The following is a 26,822-nucleotide window of genomic DNA, read 5'->3' as shown; positions in this document are numbered from 1 at the left end:
TTTTAATTCCCTTGCCTTTGGGGATGTGTCGAGTAAGAGATTGCTACGGCTGAGGTCAGAGAGGTCTTTTCCTGCTTTCTCCTCTAAGGTTTTGATTGTTTCCTGTCTCACATTCAGGTCCTTTATCCATTTTGAGTTTATTTTTGTGAATGGTGTGAGAAAGTGGTCTAGTTTCAACCTTCTGCATGTAGAACTCAATTTTAAGTTCATTCAAATGAAGAGGTGCTTGAGTGATAATCTGAATATTTTGGAAATTAAGTTGGTAATGGTTATTCTAGTTTTAATATCTAACTTAGAATTCTAACATTTCTAGGTTTTCTTCTCCCAAGCATTTTTACTTGTATGCCTTTATTGAAATAATACAGTAAAATATGTTTTTTATGTTACTACCAAAACAAATAGAATTATGGGTTTTATTTTTATTTTTTAAAGAAAAAAAAGGCTCTAAATTGATGGGTTTTCCAAAGAATGTCAATATTTTAGTTCTATGTAAAACTAGTCGGATACTTAAAAATCTATGGGTGATATAGAGTAATCCTGAAAACTGTGGGAATCATACTTTTATAGCGTGGCTACTAAATGTTTTGGGTGAGAAAGGAACAGTTTTGTGTCATGAATCCCACTACAGAGAGTGGTCCTGGACACCAGGCTTGTTTTGTTGTTGTTGTTGTTGGTGGTGGTGGTGGTGGTGGTGGTGGTGGTGGTGTTTAAGTGGAGTTCTGGTGAATGCTATCTAATCTTTCCCTAGATTCATGAAACAGGTGTTCATATAAGTTGAGGAGGAAAGGAATTAAGGAATGAAAAAGAAAGAAAGGTGGAGAATAAGAAAGGGGGGAAATTAATATTGGGAAAACATAGTCCAGGGAATGATAGTCATGGATAGAGACTTGCCTTATTTTGATATTGCAGATATTGAAAAGGTATTTGAGGTGGAAGACATGTGTCCTCCCCCTAATCCCTATGCTGTGCTTATTGTGGGAGGACCAAGAGTAGATAAATTCTTTTTTAATTTTTATTAAAATTTAGTTAACAAGCAGTGTAATATTGGTTTCATCACTTACACCGTGCACTCCTTAACACCCATCACCCATCTAGCCCATCCCCTGCCTTCCATCAACAAACCCTCAGTTTGTTCTCTATAGTTAAGAGTCTCCTGTGATTTGTTTCCCTCTTTCCTTTTCTTTCCCCCCCCTTCCCATGTGTTCATCTGTTTTGTTTCTTAAATTCCCCATATGAATGAAATCATGTAATATTTGTCTTTATCTGGTTGACTTATTTTGCTTAGCATAATACATTCTAGCTCCATCCAAGTCATTGCAAATGGCAAGATTTCATCCTTTTGATGGCTGAGTAATATTCCATCGTAAATATACCACATCTTCTTTATCCATTCATCAGTCAATGGACATTTGGGCTCTTTTCATAGTTTGGCTATTGTTGATAATGCTGCTATAAACATTGGTGTATGTGTACCCCTTCAAATCTGGATACATTCTATTTGTCTTGGCAGTTTTAAGCAACTCTGCAAGTAGAAAAAGAAGAATCATGTTCATTTCCAAAGCCACACCTTTTAGGAAGGGATGATTTCTAACTTACAGTAGTGAGCATCTTTTATGTTCCTTTGAATATCTTTTTGCCTCTTGTGTTGGAGGGAAAGCTGTTATTTATTTAAAACAATAAGCCTATGTTATAATTACTGTCATCAATGCTGTTTTGCATTAATTTACTGGCTCTGATTCTGCATTATAAGATCAATTGTTTAAGTAAATATTTTGTTTTCTGCATTAGGGCCATTCATTGAATTTGAAGAGATAGACTTGCCTGAGTTCTGGGGAGACATGGATAATCAGAAACATATTTATGAAGACTATGACAAAGTGCTCTTAGAGATAAATGCATTACATGCTAGCAAAACCCAAAGCAAATTGTTAGAAACTCCAGAAGATCAACATAAACATGATGAACTTACAGAATCAACACCACCAGAACAACAGAGAGGGATGACAGCAGAACAAGAACCAAACAGAATTTCAACCAAAGAACAAGAACAAGACAAAGAGTCTACTGGAAAAAAAGAACTATACAGAGAAATAATAACAAAACAAACCCACACAGGGTCAACTCCAGAACAAGGATCAAGTAGAGAGTTAATAACAGAACAAAGACGACATAGTGATTCAGTAACAGAACAAGGACCACCACAAAGAGTATCATCTTCAAAACAAGGAGTCCACATGGAATCAACTGCAGAACAAGGACACCACAGAGAATCAATAGCAGCACAAGGACCACACAGAGGGTCAATCTCAGAACAAGAATCACACAGAGAGTCAGTAACAGAACAAGGACCACACAAAGGGTCACGTGCGGAACAGGAACCATCTGGAGAGATAATTCCAGAAAAACAACAGGACATAGATTCAACTTTACAGTCAGGAAGAGGTAGTATCTTTAGAGAAAGTAGAAAATCTAGGGAGTCTGCTTCCTTTGAACATACTGAAATCCTCCCACAGGAAAAGAAGACTCAGGAGCAAATATATGAAGAGGAACTATTTGTGAGTCCTGAACTGCAAGAGGAGGTTCCAATATCAAGAAGAAAATATCATCTTTCAGGTAGTAATGCAGTTTTTCTATGACATTGGCTCTCTGTTTTGTGGAATGATTGTTAAAGTCTTTTCAGAAAATAATCATTTCAATTAGCATTTTTTCTGGCATATCAGATCAATCAAACCTTAGACATATTTTGCTACTGAATATGCATCTAGGCCTTGAACAATCAATTAAATGCAAACCAGAATGTTTCTGTTTTCAATTTACCTAGAATTCCTTTTGCACAGGAAGCCCATTCATAAAGAAGTAATCTGGTGATGTTACATATAGAAAGCTTCACTGGACTCCTGAAAAGGCAGTAGAAGCCCTTTAGTTTTAAATGTAGCGTGTAATATTAGAAGCCACTTTAAAAAATGTCTTTTATTTATTTTTTAAAATTTTTTTCTAGAGAGAAAGTGTGTGTGAGCAGGGGAGAGGGGAAGAAGGAGAGAGAGAATTCCAAGCAGGCTCCATGCTCAGTGCAGAGCTCAACACAGGGCTCCATCCTATGACCCTGGGATCATGACCCGAGCAGAAATCAAGAGAAGAATCAGACACTCAACCAACTGAGCCACCTAGACACCCCTAAAATTTTTTTTGTTTCGACTATAAAATGGGTCTTGCTTTTTTCAGTTATATAAGATATATGTTCTAGAAACATTTCTGAAGGTTACATTGAAGACAGAAAGCACCCTGCATTTCAAATATTTATTCTGCAAAAGACTTTTCCTCTGAATTACCTATTCAAATGTATGTCTTTTTTTTTTTTAATCTAACTTAGAGAGCCAAACTCAATACCGCTTAAGACCTCAGTTAGGCACGAATATTTTAAAGTTCTGCTCTTTAATTTTAAAGTCCCACAGTCCCAAAGAAAATCCTTATTTAAAACACCTAAGAAATGAGTAACCGGTGTTGTAGTTTCTACATTATCATTAACTAATTTGAAATCTCTCATTTTTTCAGCATGATGTTTATTTCTTCACAAAAAGGGCCACTAATTTCTGGCTCTCCTTATGTAGGAGGGATGCAGCTAGAAAAATTGTGAAGTTACTATTCAATTAGATGTTATTGGTGATGACTTGATTTTGGCTATGTGTAGCAGTGATTCAAAATGACAGTGTCTAAAAAAAACATAAAAATAAAACAAAATAGCAAAGTATAAACAGCATAGAAGTTTCTTTCCTTCTGATATAAAAGTCATGTGACAGCTCAGTCTCATGAAATCAGCAATGGCTCAAGTCCTATCTTGTGTCTCCCCTAACCACATAGTCCAGGATGGCTCACTAACATATCACATTCTGACCAGAAGGTAAGGAGAAAGAAGAAGGGATAGGCATTACATCACTTGCTTACACATGGCACTGGTCAGAATTTAGGCATTTGATGACACCTAGCTGTGACAGAGACTAGGAAATGTAGCCCTCATATTGAGTGGCCAGATTTGGGTACCAGGAATAGCTTTTGTCATAGAACTGCTCTCAACAACTAGAGTTATTAAGTGATATCATTATGGTTGAGTGTGATATAAAATATGTGGGAAATTATCTGATAGAAAGTTTTTAGTGTTCTGTATGCAAAGCATTTTTCTCATTTATTAACTTAGGAATTTATCATAAAATATATAATGTCCAATTCAAAGGCCTTTTATTTTTTTTCAAGTTTTTATTTAAATTCCAGTTCATTATGGTACTTTCTCTTATACCTTTTAGAAACTACAAAAAAGGAAGTTCAGAAAGATCCATCTTGTGAAAAGTCCCAAAAAATAGAAGGAAAGTCATGGTCAGGTGACTCCTTATTTAATCCTCCTTTCATTTATACTCTAGAACAAAAACATTATGAAAGTGAAATTAAATTGTCCATGTTATGGAATGTATATTTTTTAGGTGAACTTTTGACATGTAACTGGAATATGGATTATATCAAATGCGAAGAAGAAGAACAAGCAAACTTACTCTACGGTAGCTCCAGGTTCACAGGTACATGTCAGCAACCAAATTAGGAAGGATAGATGGCAGTCCAGTTGATGAATTTAATTTACTGTGGTACCCCATGAACTTAGCCAAGAACAATGGCAGGATGATCCTTGCATTATTTTGTCACTGAATTGATGGATCTAAATATATACAAGGTGGATGTTTTTGGTGGTAGTGTACATGTAGGCATGTGCTATTGATGAATGCTTTTCTGCCTTAAGTCATATGCATTAGTATATAATTTGTTTTGACCATTACATGGCCCTACAACTTCTTTGAAGCTATGATACAGGTGTACAAAAGGAATCAGATATTGGATATTAGAACTCAGTGGAAATCATCCCAGCTATTCCTCTCCCTGGTAGTCCCATAACTCAACATGTCAGACAGGTGAGAATATGTCATGGTTTTGAAGACTTATAAAGAAAGATCTCCTCAACAACAGAGAGCACAAAGAGTAACTTTTAGCTCTCAAATAAACCATGTATTAAACAATGATTATTCCAACCAGTACTCATATTACTACAATACTATTTTATCATTTTATCTTTCATCAACAAGCAGTATATTTGATTACTAATTATATTAAGATTGTTTTCTTCCTATCAGCAAATTTTTTTCTCATTTAAGCCTGGGTCAAATAACAAACTTCCTATCCTCAAAATATTTTGGTAAAAATGCATGGCGTTGGTCAAGGTCTTGTGGCCTATACTAGTTCATATTCTTCTTCTGGTTTTACTTCTTTATTTCAGTTTTGCTTTACGACCTAAAAAATTGCATTGGTGATTATTTTCAAGTCATGTCAATCTCATATGGAAGGCATGAGGGCATGAATGATTGAATTGATGAATAAATCAAACACAAGTCACTGGGCTGATATTTTATGAAATATGCTTCATAACATTGAGCTTGAAGATAAATATATTAGTCAAGACTCTTTGGGGGAGAGGTTGCAATTGTATTTATAGATTTGTTTAACTGTGAAGTCCAGACTACAGCTGGCTTCAGACACAAATGAATCCAAGGGCTCAATAATAGCAGCGAGACACCATCTTTGCTTCTCAGCCCCGTTCCTCTCTGTGTAACTTTCAGTTTTAGGTAGTTTTCTTCATGTTGTGGCAGATATATTTATAAGAGTATTGCTAAGCCTATATCCTACTAGTTCAGGAATCAGAATACAAAAAGAATGATTCTTCCCCAATAGTTCCCAAAAAAAGTTCTGGGGCTCATTCTCATTGGCATATGTAGTGGATTACATTGCTGTCATATAGAAATCATTGGCCAGACCTATGTCACGTAGTCATTCTTGTCACGAGGGTGGGGGAGGCTGAGTGCCACCTGATTAATCTAAACTGACTGGGGAAGAGATGTTTTCCTCATGAAGGGAGCATGGATTCCTAACAGGAAAAAAGTAGCAGATGTTTATTACAATAAGTACTCGTATATTTTCTCTAAGCTTTAAGAAATTGTTCACTTTACTGTTTGTTGTATGTTTCTTGCTTAATAGACCTACATGCAATTATCAGAAATATTCAGTCTTACAAGGAAGTAAAAGGTGGGAGTGCTTTCAATGGAGTTTCTTTCAATCTGCTCCAGTTTGTGCAACTTCTGGAGACATTTGTTGGTGAAGATGCCCCCCTGAGTGTCAGTGAGACCCTCACATCCTTTTTTAAGAGGGGCTATGTTGAAACAAAAGAGGAGAAAATAAGTGGCTTAGAACAGGTGAGTAATATTATTTGCCAATAAAACAGGTGAGGTCGGAACGACAACAGCCTTGTGAGTTGACTAGACAAACATCCCTGCAGATGAGAAATTAAAGCAGAGTAGAATGGTCAAGGTCACACCCTAAATAAGCAATTAAGGGGGCTCAAACACAGGTCCCACAATCCCTGGGTCAGAGAAGCCTAGGGCTACACACACATAGACAGACCCCAGGCTCTAGCTTCTTCAGGCTGAAGTTGTCTTGACCTCTGATGGAGTCAGTGTCTACTGCCAATGATCTTAAATGCAGATTTGTCTCTGTGTTAGAGGTGGAAGTCTTGCAGTTGAGTGGGGGAGCTCCTCCTAAGAAATTCAGAAAATTTCACTGAGTGAGCGAATTCTTTCTTGCAACAGGGACTGCTTCATGCATACTGTAATATGGTTCTGGATTTTGGAAATAAAAAGTCCTGTGTAAATCCAATGTAACAGCACTAATACATTAAGGGTCCCTTTGGAATTGCTCCTCAGCCTTCTCTACTCTGATTTAGGCCTTTTATCCTGCACATGGCCTCTTACTGTTTTTCCCACTTAATCCTCCTAGCACTCACTCCCAGCTGGCCTTGACTAAGGAGAGACTGGATAGGGCAGTGGTTGGGAGTATGGCTTCTGGAGGCAGAGCACCTAGACTCAAATCATGGTTCTGCTGCCTTTTTGCTGTGTGACCTTGTGCCAGAGCCTTAACAGCAATGCTGGCTCAGTTGCCTTATTTTCAAATGAAGATATAATCGTCCTGACCTCACCAGGTTGATAGGAGAATTAAATGTGTTAATTCAAGTACTTAAACAGTGCCTGACCCATAATAAACCTTAACGATTATCATCTTCTTCAATTCTCTTGTCAGAAACCCTAAATAGTTATAGAATTGAGAACAGTGTTTAACCTGAAATAGACTTTCTTGGCCTCTTTTAACCCATGCACTCCAGCTCAGTTTCCCAAACCTGCCCTCCTGACTTGGCTCATGCTGACCCAGTACTACCATCAGTTGAAGTCACTGCTGCCCCTCAAAGGCAGGCTCTCTGGTCAGAGAGAGCCTTTGAGCTCCTTTGAGCCATTCTAAGTATCTCAGTATCCAAGTTCCTCTAAAGTTGTAGAGGAGGGGCACCAGGGTGGCTCAGTCAGTTCAGGGTCTGACTCTTGATTTCGGGTCAGGTCGTGATCTCATAGTTCATGAGTTTGAGCCCCACATCAGGCTCTGCACTGACAGTGCAGACCCTGCTTGGGATTCTCTCTCTCTCCTTCACTCTCTTCCCCTGCTGTGTGCTCTCTTCTCTCTCTCTCTCAAAATAAATAAAATAAACTTTAAAAAATTATTATTTTAGGGGCCCCTGGGTGGCGCAGTCGGTTAAGCGTCCGACTTCAGCCAGGTCACGATCTCGCGGTCCGTGAGTTCGAGCCCCGCGTCAGGCTCTGGGCTGATGGCTCGGAGCCTGGAGCCTGTTTCCGATTCTGTGTCTCCCTCTCTCTCTGCCCCTCCCCCGTTCATGCTCTGTCTCTCTTTGTCCCAAAAATAAATAAACGTTGAAAAAAATTTTTTTAAATTATTTTAAAAAATAATAAAGTTGTAGAGGAAAGCTAAAGTCATCAGACATGAAAAGTATTTTCCAAACAACTGACCATTTAAAAAATTACTTTCCACATAGACATTATTAAACAACAAAAATTCAACTGAGTAACTTTAAAGATCAAATTGGTTTGATTCAACAACTCATGAGTTCAGCAACATCTCATCCAGCAATAGAAAGGAGCTCTGAAGGGCTGCAAGGTTTTTTAAAAGGCAGAAATGGGGCTAGGAAGGCAAATTATTACTAAAGAATGCATTATTCCAGGAAGGTCGCCTTTCTAACAGGAAGAGAAGGGGTCTATCAAGTAGATTATCTCACTAGTGCTGACTGGGTATTTCCATGATGACTGGTTAAAGGTTATGCCTGGGGAGCCGAAGGTGCACTTAGGTTAATTATTAAGCCATGATTTACTGAGATGGGGCTTAGAACAAGCCTAGTGTCTCTTTTTTAACATCTCCCTACCTAACACCATCCATCCATCATAGCCCATTTCATACTTACGACTGTGGGATGTTGTAAACTTCTGATATTGACAATGCAACAAAATGGTGTCAAAGTGAAATTTAAGTTTTAAAACCTAGAATTTCATAAAGCCATGAAAGTGTTATTGCAAAACTGCTCAAAATGATTGCAGTCATTGGCAAATGAGGATCTGAGAGTCAGGTCCATTAACAAATGAAGAGCTTCATGGAACCAAGTAGGTACTTCATGGGGGTGATTTGAGTATCAATGAGATAATGGATAAAGAGAGGCCTTCAGATGTGGTATATATACACAGTGGAATACTACTCAACAATGAAAAATAAAGAAATCTTGCCATTTGCAACAGTGTGGATGGAACTGGATGGTATTATGCTAAGCAAAGTAAGTCAGAGAAAGATACCATGATTTCACTCATGTGGAATTTGAGAAACTCAACAGATGAACATAGGGGAAGGGAAGGAAAAATAAGATAAAAACAGGGAGGGAAACCATAAGAGACTGTTAAATACAAAGAACAAACTGAGGGTTGCTGGAGTGGGGGGCCGGGGGTGTGGGTTAAATGGGTGACAAGCGTTAAGGAGGGCACTTTCCGGGATGAGCACTGGGTGTCATATGCAAGAGATGAATCACTGGGTTCTTTCTATTCCTGAAGCCAGACTACACTTCATGTTAACTAACTTAAATGTAAATAACAAAAAGAGAGAGAGAGAGAGCCTTCAGGAAAACTGAGGAAGCCCTTGACTAACTTTTGCAAAAATGACTGATTGCCCTATGGAAATGGTGTCCTATTGGGCAATCATATAATTTTACGTAGGAAATATACTTAAAATAATTTTGTTCTACGAATTATCCCATAGTTGCAATTACATTTTGTTAAGCGATACTAGGTTTAGTAGTAGTTGTATTTTGCAAGAAGTTCCAATCAAACCTTTTCTACCATTTATTATATGCCACTCTGGTCTCCATTTTAAGTAGGTTGACTCAGAGAAGCCTTTTCAGGTCTCAGTTCTTTTTGGATAATGAGCGCCTTTTAACTTATTTTTATCTGCCCCATCTTCCCTAACAGACAGCACACTCCTAGAGCATACGGTGCTGAGACAGACAGAAATGCCATGTCATCATCTCATGGGACAGTGGGGGCAGATATGCATGAGTCACCGATGAAGCCTGTGCAGACCCATAGCCCTTGTTAAATGAATGAGTTCTGGTGTATTCAGAGCTGTTGGAAGCAAAGACAGTGAGGGTCCCCACCAATGAGAGGTGACTAGATGACCTCAGATACCCAGGCTCTTGTCTTCAGTTCTGTCTGGGCGTTTCAAGCATTGGCAGTGATCTCCAAAAGTCTGGAATGCTTTGCAGGGCAGGGCTGGGTGAAGGACATGAGAGTGGTAAGGGTGATCAGGGATGCCCTTGTAAGGAGAGGCAGAGGTCCCTGCTGCCACTCCTCTGACCACCCCTCCAGTAGCATACAGAAGTTGTGTAAAGTGCTTTATGTGCTCTGGTTCATTCCTGCCTGTTATGGTTCAGAACTTTTTAAAACTGAGCTTCATAACCAGACTGAATGATGGAGTTTTCCCAGTCCCAGTCCCCGGGAAGGTGCCTGGAAAGAGGAAGTTACCTTCCTACTTGGGAGTAGAGGTGAGAAGAGCCAACTGGCACCAATGATCACCCCAGCTGCAAGCAGTGACTGCTTGGTAAGGGACCACCAAACCTAGCAGAGGACAAAAAACAAGGCCAGGTGCTGCAGGCCTTTCTGTTCAGCCCTATTTTTTTTTTAAGATTTATTTATTTTTGAGAGAGAGAGCACAAGCAGGGAAGGGGCAGAGCTGGGGGGAGGGGGGTGGACAGAAAATCCAAAGTGGGCTCTGCACTGACATCAGTGAACTCGATGCGGAGCTCGAACTCATGCACCATGAGATCATGGCCCAAGCTGAAGTTGGACACCCAACTGACTGAGCCACCCAGGTGCTCCCAGCCCTCCTTTTGCCTGACAAAATTGGGTTAGCCCTCAGGCCCATGAGACAGTCCCTGAGTTAATGCCTCAGAACTGCGTGGGAGCAGGTGGAGGAGGTGTATACATGAGGCACGACCTTGAAAACTGTCTCTAGCAGGAACACCTGATGCTCTAGCAGCTTCCCCAAGCTCCTGGGAAAGATTGCCTTTGTTGCATCCCTGGTAGACTCATAAGGAACTGTTGTTAATAAAATGTCCCCATTTTAAATACCTTGATTTATAAGTCTCTGAGGAAGCATGCATGAAAGGAGGGCAGCGAACTGAGCCTCAGGAATACGAATATTTAGGAAGCAGGGAAAGGACTGTCAGACAAAGCCCCTGAGAGCCAATTGTAGAGGTGTAAGAGCCAGCAGGAGGTTTGTCATGCTATGAAGTGCTTTGAGAAGGAATGCTTTGGAACAGGGGCTGGAGTACCTGGCTAGTCCTTGGGGACATCTGAGGACAGTGTCAGCAGGGCAGAAGGAACTTCTAAGACAGCAGCTGGTTTATCAAGTCAGATGAAAGAATCAGACCCCTGAGGTGCCAGGGGACCGAGGTCATGTCCCAAGGGCTGACAGAGACCTCAAGAGTGGATGCCCTCCCAGTAAACAATGTATGCTAGCTGATACCAGCACCTTCTTGGTGACCTGAAAGAATCTCCAGTTCTAGGGATTGACCTTCCAAATGGCAAAGTACAGTAGAGGAACCATTTATAACTAACATTCATCTGTTTAAACTTGGGTGACAAAGTCTTAAATATGTTCAGCTACCTTGGGTCCCTTTGGCATTGGAGATGGCAGAGAGGATCATATGAATGCAAGGTCTTCACTTCCTTTTACAACCTTGGGCTCTAGGATCCTCATGGAGACTTTCTTACTAGATAGAGCACACAGCCCAGGCCCTGGCCTCTGCCTTAGACATCTATACCGAAGAGGTAAGGGCCACCTGGCCCTGCCTCCCCTGCTCCTCAGCCTGGAGAGCTGGTCTACATTTTACAGTTCAGTCTGTAGTCAGGATCCTCAGCAAAGTGACGTTACATCAGTCTCCACAGGGCTCAGGAGTTCTTTGATGCTGCCTCTACCCCAATAAGCAGTTCTTCTGTTGGCCCCCTTCCCATTGCTTTTATACAACTTTAAAGCATCAATACACCTGATGCATCTGTTTAAAAATTTTTAATTCTTTAGTAATATATATATATACATATATATATATAAACTTAAAATTTTTAACCTGTATCCATTAAAAAATTTTAATTCTTTAATAAAATATATACATGAGCTTAAAAAATAAAATAAAACAGGTGAGGTTACTATTATTAGTAAATCTCTAACCTCAGTTACTCCTAATGTGGCTTTTTAAAAATTTACAATCAAACTTACCATCTTATTTAATGAGCATAGCCATTAAATATTTTATTTTATTGTCAAATGGTCCAAGATCACACTCCAGAGAATTCATTCCCCTAATAGTAACATGATTGCTGGTGTCAAGAGATGGTTTATTGTACAGCTTTGTTTTTCCTCCTCTGAAGCTTGCAGAGCAGATTCTGAGGACCACATATGTGTATGTGCAAAAATGTGTGTGTGTGTGTGTGTGCACTGTTTATCTGCTTTGTGAATGCATTTACAAGTGCACATACCTAGAAGTACAATTATGATTTGAATATATATTTTTATTCATGTGAATCCAGGTATTACATATTTCCTAAAAACTTACTACTTACTTGAGTGATAGATAAATGCATACATGTTAGCTGATATAAACAATTTATGTGCTCTTTTGTGAAATATGTAAATTACATTCTCCAGGCATATCCATCAGCCTCATGAGTCTTCTCAACCTAATTCTAGAGTTGATATCCCTTTTGCCTCCTCAATTGCAGTTCCCCCTTTTAAACAAATTCTATATATTCACTTTCTTTTAGTGATTAAATCTAGATAATAGTTACTAGATATAGAACAAATTCTATATATTCACTTTCTTTTAGTGATTAAATCTAGATAATAGTTACTATTTTTTTTAAGTTTATTTATTTATGTTGAGAGAGAGCACACAAGTTGGGGAGGAGCAGAGAGAGAGAGGGACAGAGAGAGAATCCCAAGCAGGCTCTGCACGGTCGAGAGGCTCAAACTCATGAACCATGAGAGATCATGACATGAGCAGAAGTTGGATGCTTAACAGACTGAGCCACCCAGGCACCCCGATAATAGTTACCATCCGACTGATATTATAATTAATCTAGTAAAAAATCTAAAAGGTAAATAAAACCAATGTCCAGTTAGGTCAATGTTAAATATAAAAAGTAATTTTTGAACATGGTTGTTTTTCATTTTTTGAACACTGCCACTCATCCTCCTTAACTACATAGCATATCCCCCTCCCCACCCCGCAAGAAGCCAGGTCAAGCATACCATATGTTTATCACATTCCTGAGCAAACAGCAAGGGAGTGGAAAGGAATGAATCAAAGATTCTTAAGGAGTGTGGCTCCCTTTCTAAGTTAATGTGTTTTAGTCCAATCCAGAGTATGCCTGTTTTTGTTTTTGTTTTTGGTCTAGAGGTGAAACAGAGAAATAGTATTTAGAGTATTAACATTAAATGCTTCATTTTACCATTAATATCATGCTTAGTCCAAGTTTTTTCAATAAAGCTGTTTTTAGAAATAGTGCTTCACTTTGGGGGGAATAAACCTAGGATGGCAGCTAGCACAATAAATAGTGTGTCTTCTGTGCTTTGTTATCCGGTTTCTATCCTAGATTAGACATAATGCTTCCAGAGTCCGACGGGAACTTCTCCTAGAAGCCCTGTTTCAGAAGTGGGACAGTGATGGCTCAGGCTTCCTGGATCTGAATGAAGTTGATGAACTCTTGTACACCTACAAGGAGGGAATGGAAAAAGAATCTATGAAGAAAGGTAAAAAGATAAGAATTTTCTCATTAAAACTGTGGTAACAACTTGGTTTCAAGTTTTCCAGTACTATGTCATACATAGTTAAAACTCTCATTTTGAAGCCGCAAGACACCACTTCACGGCTATTAGAATGGCTATAATTTTTTCAGTTTTATTGAGATAAAATTAACATATAACATTGTGTAAGTTTCAAGTGTACATGTGTTGATCTGATATCTTTATATACTCTGAAATGATTACCACAGCAGCATTAGTTAACACCTCTATCACTTCACATAATTACCATTTCTTTTTTGTGGTGAGACCATGTAAGATCTCTTCTCTTAGCAAATTTAAGTATATAATATTGTTAACTATAATCACCATGCTGTACATTAGATCCACAGAACTTATTCATCTTATAACAAGTTTATACCCTTTGACCAACAATCCCCCATTTCCCCCAACCCCATCCCCTAAGAGCCACCATTTTACATTCTCAGTTTGGCTTTTTTAGATTCCACATATAAGTGATATCATACAGTATTTGTCTTTCTTTGTCTGATTTCACTCAGCATAATGTTTTCAAGATCCATCCATGGCAGCACTCTATCTTTTTCATGGATGACTAATACTCCTGTGTGTGTGTGTGTGTGTGTGTGTGTGTGTGTGAGAATCACATTTTCTTTATCCATTCATTCACTGATGGTTAGTTTTTTTTCATACCTTGGCTATTGTGAATAATTTTGCAATGAACATGGTGATTCAGGTATCTCTTCGAGATAGTGATTTCATCTCTTTCCATTAGATACTCAGAAGTGGAATTGCTGGACAATATGATAACTCTATTTTGTTAATGTTTTTTATTTGTTTGTTTTGAGAGAGAAAGAGAGAGGGCACAAGTGAGGGAGAGGGGCAGAGGGAGAGAGAGAGAATCTTAAGCAGGCTCCATGCTCAGCACTCAGCATGGAACTCAACGCAGATTCGATCCCACAGCCATGGAATCGCAACCTGAGCCAAAATCAAGAGTCAGATGCTCAACTGACTTGAGCCACCCAGACACCTCTATTTTTAATGTTTTGAGAAACGTCCATACTGTCTTTTATAGTAGTTGTACCAATTTACATTCCCACCAACAGTGCACACTGGGTCCCTTTTCTCCACATCTTTGCCAACACTTGTTATCTCTTGTCTTTTTGATAACAACAACTCTGACAGGTGTGATATGACATCTCATTGTGACTTTGATTTGCATTTCTCTAATTGTTAGTGATGTTGAGCATCTTTTCATGCACTTTTTGGTTATCTGCATGTCTCTGGAAAATTCAGTTTCTTTGCCCATTTTTAAATTTTTTTTTCTGTTTAGGTGCATGAGTTCCTTATATATTTTGGATTTTCACCCCTTATCAGTATAGGATTTGCAAAAATCTTCTATTCTGTAGGTTTCCTTTTCATTTTGTTGATTGCTTCTTTTGCTGTGTAGAATCCTCTTCGTTCAATGTACTTCACTTATTTACTTTCGCTTTTGTTACTTATGTTGTGTGGCTATACTTTAAAAATAGAAAAATAGCAAGTGTTGACAAGGATGTAGAGAAGTTGCAACCCTCGTACCTTGTTGGTGGGAAGTGTAGAAAATGTCAGAGCTATCAGGAGTGTATTATGTTGTAGAGTGCTTTGTCCAAGACCTTAACTCTTATCTAGTTAGATTCCTTCCATGTGCCTAGCTACCCTCACTCTTGGGGTTAAAAAAATCCAAAGCATTCCTCAATTCTGCCTATTTTCTCTTCTTGTTTTATCTTTCTGCCTCTACAAGGTCCGATTCACCTCTCAAGTCGGTCTGGCTTGCAAGTTTCTCCTGAATTTACTAACTTAACCACTAAATTCTCCTTAATGACTTTTCTTGTCCTATACTACATTTTTCTCTTCTGATCAAACTTCCCAATAAAAAGTTACTAAAATTCTTATTCTAGTATAATAAGTTTCCTCATCCATTTGATTAGATTCTAGTATAAATGATTTTGCATTTTACTGGGTTTAAGGATTTATCTGGTGACTCTTGCATATTAGATTTCCAATTCTTAAAGTGTATAGTAAGTGAAAGAAAGAATGATCAGGGTTATTTAAGTCTTCAACCTTTTAAAAAATTATTGTATTCGTTTATCTTCAAATGTACCTAAGTTTATCAATTGTCGTGTGTTCTTCATTCACTACATCTTCTGCAAACTTGACATTAAACTACACTACTTGTCTTAGACTGCATCCAAAGAATGGAATTTCAAAGGGCACAATGAGATGGTTTCCACTTATAAAGTGGGAAAATTTTATAATATAAAATCATGTTCTATAGAGGAAAAACACCACACAATGGTCAGGAGAGCTGGGTTCCAATACTGGATCTTTCACTTAATGGTCACAGGACCAAAGACAAGTTACTGAACCTCAATAGATTCAGGGGTCCTCATTTGTAAAATGAAGGAGTTAGACGTGATAATTTCTAGAATTTAAGAAACCTGAGGATGACATTATAAGGAAGTTCCAATATATATGAGTGAAGTACAACAATAGGGATAGGTAGAAAGTATAAAATGTAATGGGTTAAGCCCAGCAAATGAGAATGAGGAAAGTAATGAGGAGGCAGAAACTGCTGCCAGAAATAAATTTCTGCAAGCAGGAAGAACAAATTATTCTCTGCAAGGGTAGGCTTATACAAAATGACTCTCTCTGAACACATGTTGGTAGCCACCTGGCCTGAGGAGATGATTGCTGAGCTGATGGCCATATGGAAGAAGAAAGGCAGATTTAGCTTCTTTTAAAAAGGGAGAAAATTCTAAATTCAAACATTAGCTAATAACTGATCAGCAAATCTTCAAATAGCTCTTTGTTTCATTTTGTTTTGTTTTGCTCTACCCTTCTTATCTATTTCTGTGTCCAAGATTAAAAATTGGATAAAAATTGGAGAAATAGGTTAAAGCCACAGAATTAGAAGTGTCTATAAATGTTTCTGCTGGTATTCTCAAAATGGAAGTTGTCTATATAGAGGGGGCAACTCGAAACTTTTAGCTGGTAATTTCCCTGTTTATTCTTGTCTAATACAGCTCAATCTTTAGAGGAGAAATATTACATATAAAATCTGTAAAACATGGGACCTGTCTACACTGTAGAACTTAATGGAATAGATCACTCTTTCCCCATTACTTCCCATGGAATAGCTATTAACATTTCTGGATATATATACCCTCTAATTTCCTATTAAATGATAAAATTTACTTTAATATAAAAATTTCTATATAAGTAGGACATTTACCTCTCTTAAAGTTATGAAATTTTGTCCATTCATCAGTGGATCCTGAGAAACTTAACAGAAGACCATGGGGGAGGGAAAGGAAAAAAAAAAGGTTAGAGAGGGAGGGAGCCAAAACATAAGAGACTCTTAAAAACTGAGAACAAACTGAGGGTTGATGGGGAGTGGGAGGGTGGGGAGGGTGGGTGATGGGTATGGAGGAGGGCACCTGTTGGGATGAGCACTGGGTGTTGTATGGAAACCAATTTGACAATAAATTTCATATTTTAAAAAAAATAATAAAATAAAACAAAATGTTATGAAATTTTTGTGATGTATTTTGTAACCAAATTCCAGAAATCTTGAACACTTATGAACCATGTTTATTTAGAAAATCTCATTGAAAAACTCACATAGTGGTTTTTTAAAAATATTTATTTATTTTTGAGAGAAAGAGCAAGCAGGGGAGGGGCAGAGGGAGAGAAAGAGAATCCCAAGCAGGCTCCACACTGTCAGCGCAGAGCCCAATGAGGGGCTCAAACCCACCAACTGTGAGATCATAACCTGAGCTGAAATCGAGAGTCGGACGCTTAACCGACTGATCCACCCAGGCATCCCACATAGTGTTTTTTTTTTTTCAACATTTATTTATTTTTGGGACAGAGAGAGACAGAGCGTGAACGGGGGAGGGGCAGAGAGAGAGGGAGACACAGAATCGGAAACAGGCTCCAGGCTCTGAGCCATCAGCCCAGAGCCCGACGTGGGGCTCGAACTCATGGACCGCGAGATCGTGACCTGGCTGAAGTCGGACGCTTAACCGACTGCGCCACCCAGGCGCCCCTCCCACATAGTGTTTTTTAAAGAAACTGAAAACCGGACAAGTAGTTAATGTAAAACAACTGCTGTTTCTTTACTCTGCAACAAGGGATCTTTAAGAAACTCTTCAGTCTTTCCTTGATTGTCGTGTTTTTGACAATTTGAAGATTATAGGCTGTTTGTTTATAGTATGTCCTCCTTTTAGGTTGGTCTAATGTTTCCTTATGATTAAATTCAGATTATTCATCTTTACCAGGAATGTCACGTAAGTGATGCTATGTTCTTCTCATTGAATCCTAGCAGAAGTCCCATGATAATAACATGATGTCTGTGGAGGTTCTTCAAAAAATTAAAAATAGGGGGCGCCTGGGTGGCGCAGTCGGTTAAGCGTCCGACTTCAGCCAGGTCACGATCTCGCGGTCCGTGAGTTCGAGCCCCGCGTCGGGCTCTGGGCTGATGGCTCAGAGCCTGGAGCCTGTTTCCGATTCTGTGTCTCCCTCTCTCTCTGCCCCTCCCCCGTTCATGCTCTGTCTCTCTCTGTCCCAAAAATAAATAAACGTTGAAAAAAAAATTTTTTAAAGAAAACAAAATTAAAAAAAAAAAAAATTAAAAATAGGACTACCCTATAATCCAGTAGTCAAACTACTGGGTATTTACCCAAAGAATACAAAAACACTATTTCAAAAAGGTACATGCACCCCTATGTTTATTGCAGCATTATTACAATAGCCAAACTATGGAAGCAGCACAAGTGTCCATGATAGATGAATGGATAAACAAGTGAAATCTTATGGTATTTGTCTTTGACGGGCTTATTTCACTTGGCATTATACTTTCTAGCTCCATTCATGTTGTTGCAAATGGTAAGATTTCATTCTTTAATATAGCTGAATAATTCAGCCATAATTTTTAAGAAACAAAACAAACAAGCAAAGGGGAGAAAAGAGAGAGAGACAAGCCGAAAAACAGACTCTTAACTATAGAGAACAAATAGATGGTTGGGGAGGTGGGGGGGAGGGTGGCATGGCTAGGTGAAATAGTAGCTGAAGGGCATCAAAGACTAACTTATCTTGGGGCGCCTGGGTGGCTCAGTCGGTTAAGTGGCCGACTTCAGCTCAGGTCATGATTTCGCGGTCCGTGAGTTCGAGCCCCATGTAGGGCTCCGTGCTGACAGCTCAGAGCCTGGAGCCTGTTTCAGATTCTGTGTCTCCCTCTCTCTGACCCTCCCCCGTTCATACTCTGTCTCTCTCTGTCTCAAAAATAAATAAATGTTAAAAAAAATTAAAAAAAAAAGACTAACCTATCTTGATGAGCACTGAGTAACATATGGAATTGTTTAATCACTATGTTGCACCTGAAACCAATGTAACACTGTATGCTAACTATACTAGAATTAAAAAAATTTTTTAAAGATGGTATCTATCAGTCCCTTCCATTTATTTATTTTTTTTTAATTTTTTTTTCAACGTTTATTTATTTTTGGGACAGAGAGAGACAGAGCATGAACGGGGGAGGGGCAGAGAGAGAGACACAGAATCGGAAACAGGCTCCAGGCTCCGAGCCATCAGCCCAGAGCCCGACGCCGGGCTCGAACTCACGGACCGCGAGATCGTGACCTGGCTGAAGTCGGACGCTTAACTGACTGCGCCACCCAGGCGCCCCAGTCCCTTCCATTTAAAAATTACTCTTTCTCCCTTTGTAATTAATACATTTTTTTTTTGTGGTTGTACTTTGAAATCATAGAAACATTCCCTTTTTTTTTAATATTTTATTTTTAAGTAATCTCTACACCCAATGTGGGGTTTGAATTTACAACCCCGAGATTAAGAATCCCACACTCTACTGACTGAGCCAGCCAGGTGCCCCAGAAACATTCTCTTCCTTATCAAACTTTTTATTTATTTGTTATAACAATATGTATTCATGGTTTCCTATTTTATTCAACATGTTGTAATCCAACACTATCATTATTTATTTAAAAAATTTTTTTTAACGTTTATTTATTTTTGGGACAGAGAGAGACAGAGCATGAACGGGGGAGGGGCAGAGAGAGAGGGAGACACAGAATCGGAAGCAGGCTCCAGGCTCTGAGCTATCAGCACAAAGCCCGACGCAGGGCTCGAACCCACGGACTGTGAGATCGTGACCTGAGCTGAAGTCAGACACCTAACCGACTGAGCCACCCAGGCGCCCCTATCATTATTTATTTTAATGTTCCTATTGTCTCAGATTTGACCAATGGGAGTCCTTTCAGTCTGAATTTTATGTCTTCCCCTTCCCTCCAATATTCTATTATGAAAATTTCAAACATACAGCAAAGCTGAGAGAATTTTATAGTGAACACCTATATATCCATCACCTAGATTCTATCATTAACATTTTATTACACTTTTAAAAATTATTTATTCATCTCTTTATCCCTCCATTTCTCTTATTTTTTTATACATTTCAAAATAAATTGCTGACCCCAATACACTCCTCCCTAAACACTTCGGCATGTGTATCTTTAATTAGAATTCAATATATGTTAACAGCTTTTTTTCTTTTGAGGTAAAATTAAACAAATGAAACACAAATTTTAAGTGTACATTCACTGAGTTTTGGCAAATACATAGATTGTGTATCCAATACCCCTATTAAGATATAGAACACTAAGTTCCCTCATGCCTCTTTCTCACTCAATCCCCACCACCCAGTCCCCAAGACAACCACCCTTCTGGTTGTTTTCCACTACAAATATGTTTTATCTCTCTGAGTTCATATATATGGAATCATTTGTATGTACCCTTTTGTGTAAGGCTTCTTTCACTCAGCACATTTTTTTTCTTGAGATTCTTACATGTTGTTTTGTGTACCAACAATTTCCTTATTTTGTTTGTTTGTTTGTTGAGTAGTATTCTGTTGTATGAATAAACTATAGGTTGTTAGTCCATTCTTCAACTGGTAGTCATTTAGACTGATTTCATTTCTTGGTTATTATGAATAAAGATGCTATAAACAATCTTGCACAAATCTTTTGTGCAGATACATGTTTTTATTTCTTTTATAATAAATACCAAGTGGTATGATTTATGGGCTATAGGGTAGATATATTTTTAGTTATATTAAGAAACTGACAGAATATTTCCTGTGTCCTTTTAACATGTATCCATCATTCTTTGAGTACTTCCTTGCTTTGCACAATGAGATGTTCTAGATTCATCTTATACTTTCCTACTACCAGCATGGAATCACCCATTTCTCTAAGGAACCTTGGTTTGTTTTAGTGGAGAATTGTATTTAGAAGCCGAGATCTTGGTTCTTTTTTTTTTAATGTACAATTTTAATGATTATAAAAATTTATTTATTTATGTATTTATTTGTTTATTTTTGAGAGAGTGAGTGTGAGTGAGGGGCAGACAGAGGGAGAGAAAGAGAATCCCATGAGGTGCACAGAGAAAGGGAGAGAGAGTGCAGAGCCCAGAGCAGGGCTCCAGCTTACCCAATGTGGGGGCTTGAACTCACAAATCATAAGATCATGATCTGAGCCGAAATTGGATGCTTAACTGACTGAGCCACCCAGACATCCCAAGATCTTGGTTCTATACATGCTCATTGCTTCCAGGTCCCTGCTCCCAAGTTTCTCATAGGGAGTGTGTGTGTGTGTGTGTGTACACAAAAATTTACATCTGTACATATCTCCGTAAATATCTATTAATATTAAAAGCTGTAAGTTCAAGGCACCTGCCTGGCTCAGTTGGTGGAGCATGTGGCTCTTGATCTCAGGGCTGTGGGTTTGGGGCCCATATTGGGTGTAGAGATTACTTAAAAGTAAAATCTGTAAAGAAAAAAATAACTGTAAGTTCACACTCATACCTCCAAGTCCAAAATAGTAACAGAGTTCATTCTAGTTTTCTCCCTTTTTGTAGCTCTCTTCTTCTCTCTTGCTTGTATTATCCTAAATTTGTTTATTTATCTAATCAGTCCTCTTGTATGGAACTAATCTCCCATCACACTGTCCTCTCCCCCACACTGATGTTCTTTCCTTCTCACTACACTTAAGTCTCAACACCCTGTATTAATCTCCCTTCCCCCAGTTGCCCTCCTTACTCTGCTCAGGCTCTAACATCCCACAACAGATTCCCCCCACACACACCTCACGTGGATGCCTCTCATACATCCCCTTAAGTTCTGGCATTCTGTGACAAGGGACCTTTTCATGTAGATGCTCTCCTTAATCAAACTTCTGATTCCTCATGCTGAGCTAAGTCCTACCTGGAAGACCTCATTTTGCTTGGGTCCTGATTCCCCATGCTGGGCTGTCCCTATACACAGACACCCTCCTCATTCTGTTTATGTTCTGACTTCCAAAATCAAACTGTCCTTCCATTTGGATGCCCTTCTCACTCTTCTCAGGCCTAATACCCCATGTTGGGCATCTACCCCATGTGGGTATCCTCTTCATCCTGCTTGGGTTCTCATACCCCAAGCCAAACCACCTCTGCAGGGCCACCCTCTTCACTCACATAGGCTGAGATTGCCCTTGCACCTGGGTAACATCCTCACCTGCTCAGGCTCTGACAACCCATGCCTATCACTTCCTGAATAATGCCCTCCTTACCCCACCGGATTTCTGCTACCCTATTCTGGGCCACTGGGCTTACTTTGACCAGGAGCAAACGCTTACCATGCCTTACCTCACCAATGGCTTTAGGACCTAATTGTTCAAGAAGGGAAAAGAATAAAAAGAGGAGGAGGAGGAGGAAGAGGAAGAGGAAGAAGAAATGGAAGAGGAAGAACCCACAAGTTAATTTAATTCAAGACTATATCAGTTAGGACCCTTTGAGTTCAAGTAATAGGAAGCCCAGCCTAGAGTGGTTAAACAAAAAAAAAAAAAAAAAAAAAAAAACTTTATTGGTTCATATGATAGAAAAGTCCAGGGCTAGTTCAGAACACAGATTTGGGAGTTCAAATAATGACATGAGGACAAGTGTCTGCTTCTTTCTTTTTCTTTTTCAGTCTGATCTTGCTCTTTTCTATGTTTTGACTCATCTTCATACAGCCTTCCCCCTTGTTGAGTCCAGGTACAATCTCACATCCTCCAGTCCAGTGGGAATAAAAAGGAAAATATCCTCTTGCTAGCAAAGAGTTTGGCATTAGTCTGGACTAAACCAACCACTCTGCCTGAAGGAATAGAACGTCCTGACTGGTTTAGGCCTGAGATGCATGCTACATCTCTAGAACCATGATTGGAATCCTACTCAAACAAACGAAGTGAGATGAGAATGGAGTAGTTTCCCCAAAACAAAATTTGGGATACTAGTAATAGAAAGACGAATGGATGTGATAGAGCAAAAATTAACAAAAGTTCACACTAGAGGGGAGAAGTTAAGATGACGGAGAAGTAGGGGGACCTTGGGCCTTCTTCATTCCTCAAACACAGCTGTATTGAGGTCAGGTCATTTGGAGCACCCAGGAAATCGATCTGTGGGCTGGCAGAAGGATCTCCCTGTTTGGAAGGAGATAGTGTGGCAGGTGCGAGGCTCATTTTAACAGACAAATCAAAGCATGCCTAGTTGAATATCCAAACACTCCCAACTGTAAGCAAGGAGGAGCTCTGTAGAGGACTGACAAGTGGGAAAGAGCAGCCAAAATGCAACAGCAGAGTGTAAACAGCATACATCAAAAAAACTTCCTAAAGTGCCAGGCCCTTGACAGTGTATGACCCCTTTTTAATACATTATTATTCTCAGGTGAAGGAAACATAGCAAGATTTCAAAACATGCAAAAGACAGAAACTTAGCCAAAATGACAAGTGGGAGGAATTCTCCTCAAAAGAAAAGTCAAGAAGAAATCACAGCCAGGGACTTGCTTAAAATAGATATAAGCAATATATCTGAAAAAGAATTTAGAGCAATAGTCATAAGACTACTAGCTGGGCTTGAAAAAAACATAGAAGACACCAGAGAAACCCTTCCTGCAGAGCTCAAATATCTGAAAACTAGTCAGGCTGAAATTAAAAATGCTATAACGGGATTGCAAAACCAACTGGATATATTCACAATGAGGATTGAAGAAGCAGAGGAGAGAATAAGTGATATAGAAGATAAATTTATGGAAAATAATTAAGTTGAAAAGAAGAGGGAAAGAAAACTAATAGATTACTAAGGGAAACTTAGGGAACTCAGTGATTCTAGAAAGCAAAAACAATATCCATATCATAGGAGTCCCAGAAGAAGAAGAGTGGCAAAAAGAGGCAGAAGGTTTATTTGAACAAATTTTAGCTGAGAACTTCCCTAATTTGGGGAAGGAGATAGGCATTCAAGTCCAAGAAGCACAGAGAATGCCACTCAAAATCAACAAAAATAGATCAATACCATGGCATATTATAGTGAAATTTGAAAATACAAAGATAAAGAGAGAATTCTGAAAGTAGCTAGGGACAAAAGTTCCTTAACCTACAAGGGTAGACACATAAGGTTAGAGGCAGACCTGTCCACTGAAACTTGGCATGCCAGAAGGGAGTGGGAGGAAATATTCAACGTGCTGAATGGGAAAAATATGCAACCAGGAATTCTTTATCCGGCAAGGCTGACATTCAGAATAGGAGAAATAAAAAGAGTTTCCCAGACAAACAAAAACTAAAGGAGTTCATGACCACTAAACCAGCCCTGCAAGAAATTTTAAGGTGGACTCCACAACTCTACAGGTAAAATAATGGCACTAAATTCATGTCTTTCAAAAATCACTATGAATGTAAATGGACTAAATGCTCCAATCAAAAGACAGAGGGTATCAGCATTGATAAAAACAAGACTCATCTATGTTTCCTACAAGAGCCTCATTTTAGACCTAAAGACACCTTCAGATTGAAAGTGAGGAGATGGAGAACCATCTATCATGCTAATGGACATCAAAAGAAAGCCAGAGTAGCCATACTTATATCAGAAAAACTGGATTTTAAAACAAAGACAATAACAAGAGACGAATAAGGACATTATATCATAATTACGGGGTATATTGATCAAGAAGTACTAACAATTATAGGGGTGTCTAGGTGACTCAGTCGGTTAAGTGTCCAAGTCTTCATTTTGGCTCAGGTCATGATCTCACACTTTGTGAGTTCAAGCCCTGCATCAGGCTCTATGCTGACAGTGTGGAACCTGCTTGGGATTATTGGTCTCCTTCTCTCTCTACCCCTCCCCCAATCTCACACACACACACACACACACACACACACACACACACACACTTTCTCTCTCTCTTTCTCTCAAAATAAATAAATAAACATTTAAAAAAATTTTAAAGACAAAGTACTAACAATTGTAAATATTTCTGCCTCCAACTTGATACACCCAAATATATAAATTAATTAATTAAAAACATAAAGAAACTCATTGATAATAATACTAAAAGACTTTAACACTCCACTTACAGAAATGGGCAGATCATCTGAGCAGAAAATCAACAAGGAAACAATGGCTGTGAATGACATTCTGAACCAGATGGACTTAACAGATATATTCAGAACATTTTATCCAAAAGCAGCAGAATACACATTCTTCTCTAGTGCACATGGGACATTCTCCAGAATAAATCACATACTGGGTCACAAACCAGTCCTCAACAAGTACAAAAAGATTGAGATCATACCGTGCATATTTTCAGATCACAACACTATGAAACTTGAAATCAACCACAAGAAAAAATTTGAAAAGCCCTCAAATACATGGAGGTTAAAGAACATCCTACTAAAGAATGAATGTATTAACCAGGAAATTAAAGAAGAAATAAAGAAATACATGGATGCCAATGAAAATGAAAACACGACAGTCCAAACCCTTTGGGATGCAGCAAAGGCAGTCCTAAGAAGAAAGTATATTACAATTCAGGCCTATCTCAAGATGCAAGAAAGGTCCCAAATCAACAATATAACCTTTCACCTAATTGCTATAAAAGGAAGAGCAAATAAAGTCTAAAGCCAGCAGAAGAGAAATAATAAAGATTAGAGCAGAAATAAATGATGTAGAAACAGACAAACAAGAAAGTAGAACAGATCAACAAAACTAAGAGCTGGTTCTTTGAAAGAATAAACAAAGTTGATAACCCCCTAGCCAGACCTATCAAAAAGAAAAGAGAAAGGACCCAAATAGATAAAATCACAAACAAAAGCGGAGAGATCACAACCAACACCACAGAAATACAATTATAAGAGAATAAAAGAACACTATGAAAAACTATATGCCAACGAACTGGACAATAGGGAAGAAATGGATAAATTCCTAGAAATTCACAAACTACCAGAACTGAAACAGAAAGAAATACAAAATTTGAACAGACCCATAACCAGCAAAGAAATTGAACCAGTAATCAAAAATGTCCCAACAAACAAGTCCTGGGCTAGATACCTTCCCAGGGGAATCCTATCAGACATTTAAAGAAGAGTTAATACCTATTCTTCTCAAACTGTTCCAAAAAATAGAAATGGGAGAAAAACTTTCCAAATTCATTCTCTGAGGCCAATATTACCCTGATTCCAAAACTAGACAAAGACGCACTAAAAAGGAGAATTACAGGCCAATTTTCCTGATGAACACGAATGCAAAAATTCTCAACAAGATACTAGCAAACTGGACCCAACAATACATTAAAAGACTTATTCACCATGATCAACTGGGATTTATTTCTGTGATGCAGGGCTGGTTCAATATTTGCAAATCAATCAACATGATACACCACACTAATAAAAGAAAGGATAAGAACCACATGATCCTGTCAACAGATGCAGAAAAAGCATTTGACAAAATATACCATCCATGCTTGATAAAAACCCTCAACAAAGTAGGGATAGATGGAACATGGCTCAACATCATCAAAGCCACGTATGAAAGACCCACAGCTAATATAATCCTCAATGAGAAAAACTTTCCCCTATGGTCAGGAACAAGACAAGGATGTCCACTCTCACCATTACTATTTAACATAGTACTGGGAGTCTTAGCCTCAGCAATGAGACAACAAAAAGAAATAAAGAGCATAAAAATTGCAAGGGAGAAGTCAGACATTCACTATTTGCAGATAATATGATACTCTGTGTAGAAAACCTGAAAGGGGCGCCTGGGTGGCTCAGTCAATTGGGTGTCCGACTTCGGCTCAGGTCATGATCTCGCGGTTCGTGAGTTCGAGCCCCGCGTCAGGCTCTGTGCTGACAGCTCAGATCCTGGAGCCTGCTTCCGATTCTGTGTCTCCGTCTCTCTCTGCCCCTTCCCTACTCGCACCCTGTCTCTCTCTGTCTCAAAAATAAATAAACATTAAAAAAAAAAAGAAAACCTGAAAGACTCCACCAAAAATTGTTAGAACTAATACATGAATATAGCAAAGTCGCGGGATATAAAATCAACATGCAGAAATCTGTTGCATTTCTATATGCCAATAATGAAGCAGCAGAAAAAGAAATAGAGGAATCTATTCCATTTGCAATTGCATCAAAAACAATGTT

The 26,822-nt window shown here is 38.7% G+C and overlaps 1 protein-coding gene across 1 annotated transcript in view; it reads left to right on the top strand.

Moving 5' to 3' along the window:
* The window catches only part of EFCAB5 (EF-hand calcium binding domain 5), a 208,014-nt gene that overhangs the window by 140,267 nt on the left and 40,925 nt on the right, over window positions 1-26,822 (top strand). Inside the window, exons 13-17 of the mRNA XM_047080691.1 lie at window positions 1,789-2,613; window positions 4,299-4,373; window positions 4,473-4,565; window positions 6,070-6,284; window positions 13,116-13,272. Coding sequence (XP_046936647.1) covers window positions 1,789-2,613; window positions 4,299-4,373; window positions 4,473-4,565; window positions 6,070-6,284; window positions 13,116-13,272 — 1,365 coding nt within the window. The remainder of the gene's footprint in view (window positions 1-1,788; window positions 2,614-4,298; window positions 4,374-4,472; window positions 4,566-6,069; window positions 6,285-13,115; window positions 13,273-26,822) is intronic.

The sequence above is a fragment of the Lynx rufus genome, unplaced genomic scaffold (genome assembly GCF_022079265.1).
Source record: "Lynx rufus isolate CCGP_SWC_20201006 ecotype Redwood Valley unplaced genomic scaffold, mLynRuf1.p SCAF_18, whole genome shotgun sequence".
In the NCBI taxonomy this organism is placed as follows: Eukaryota; Metazoa; Chordata; class Mammalia; order Carnivora; family Felidae; genus Lynx; species Lynx rufus.
This window is presented reverse-complemented; position numbering and strand designations above follow the sequence as displayed.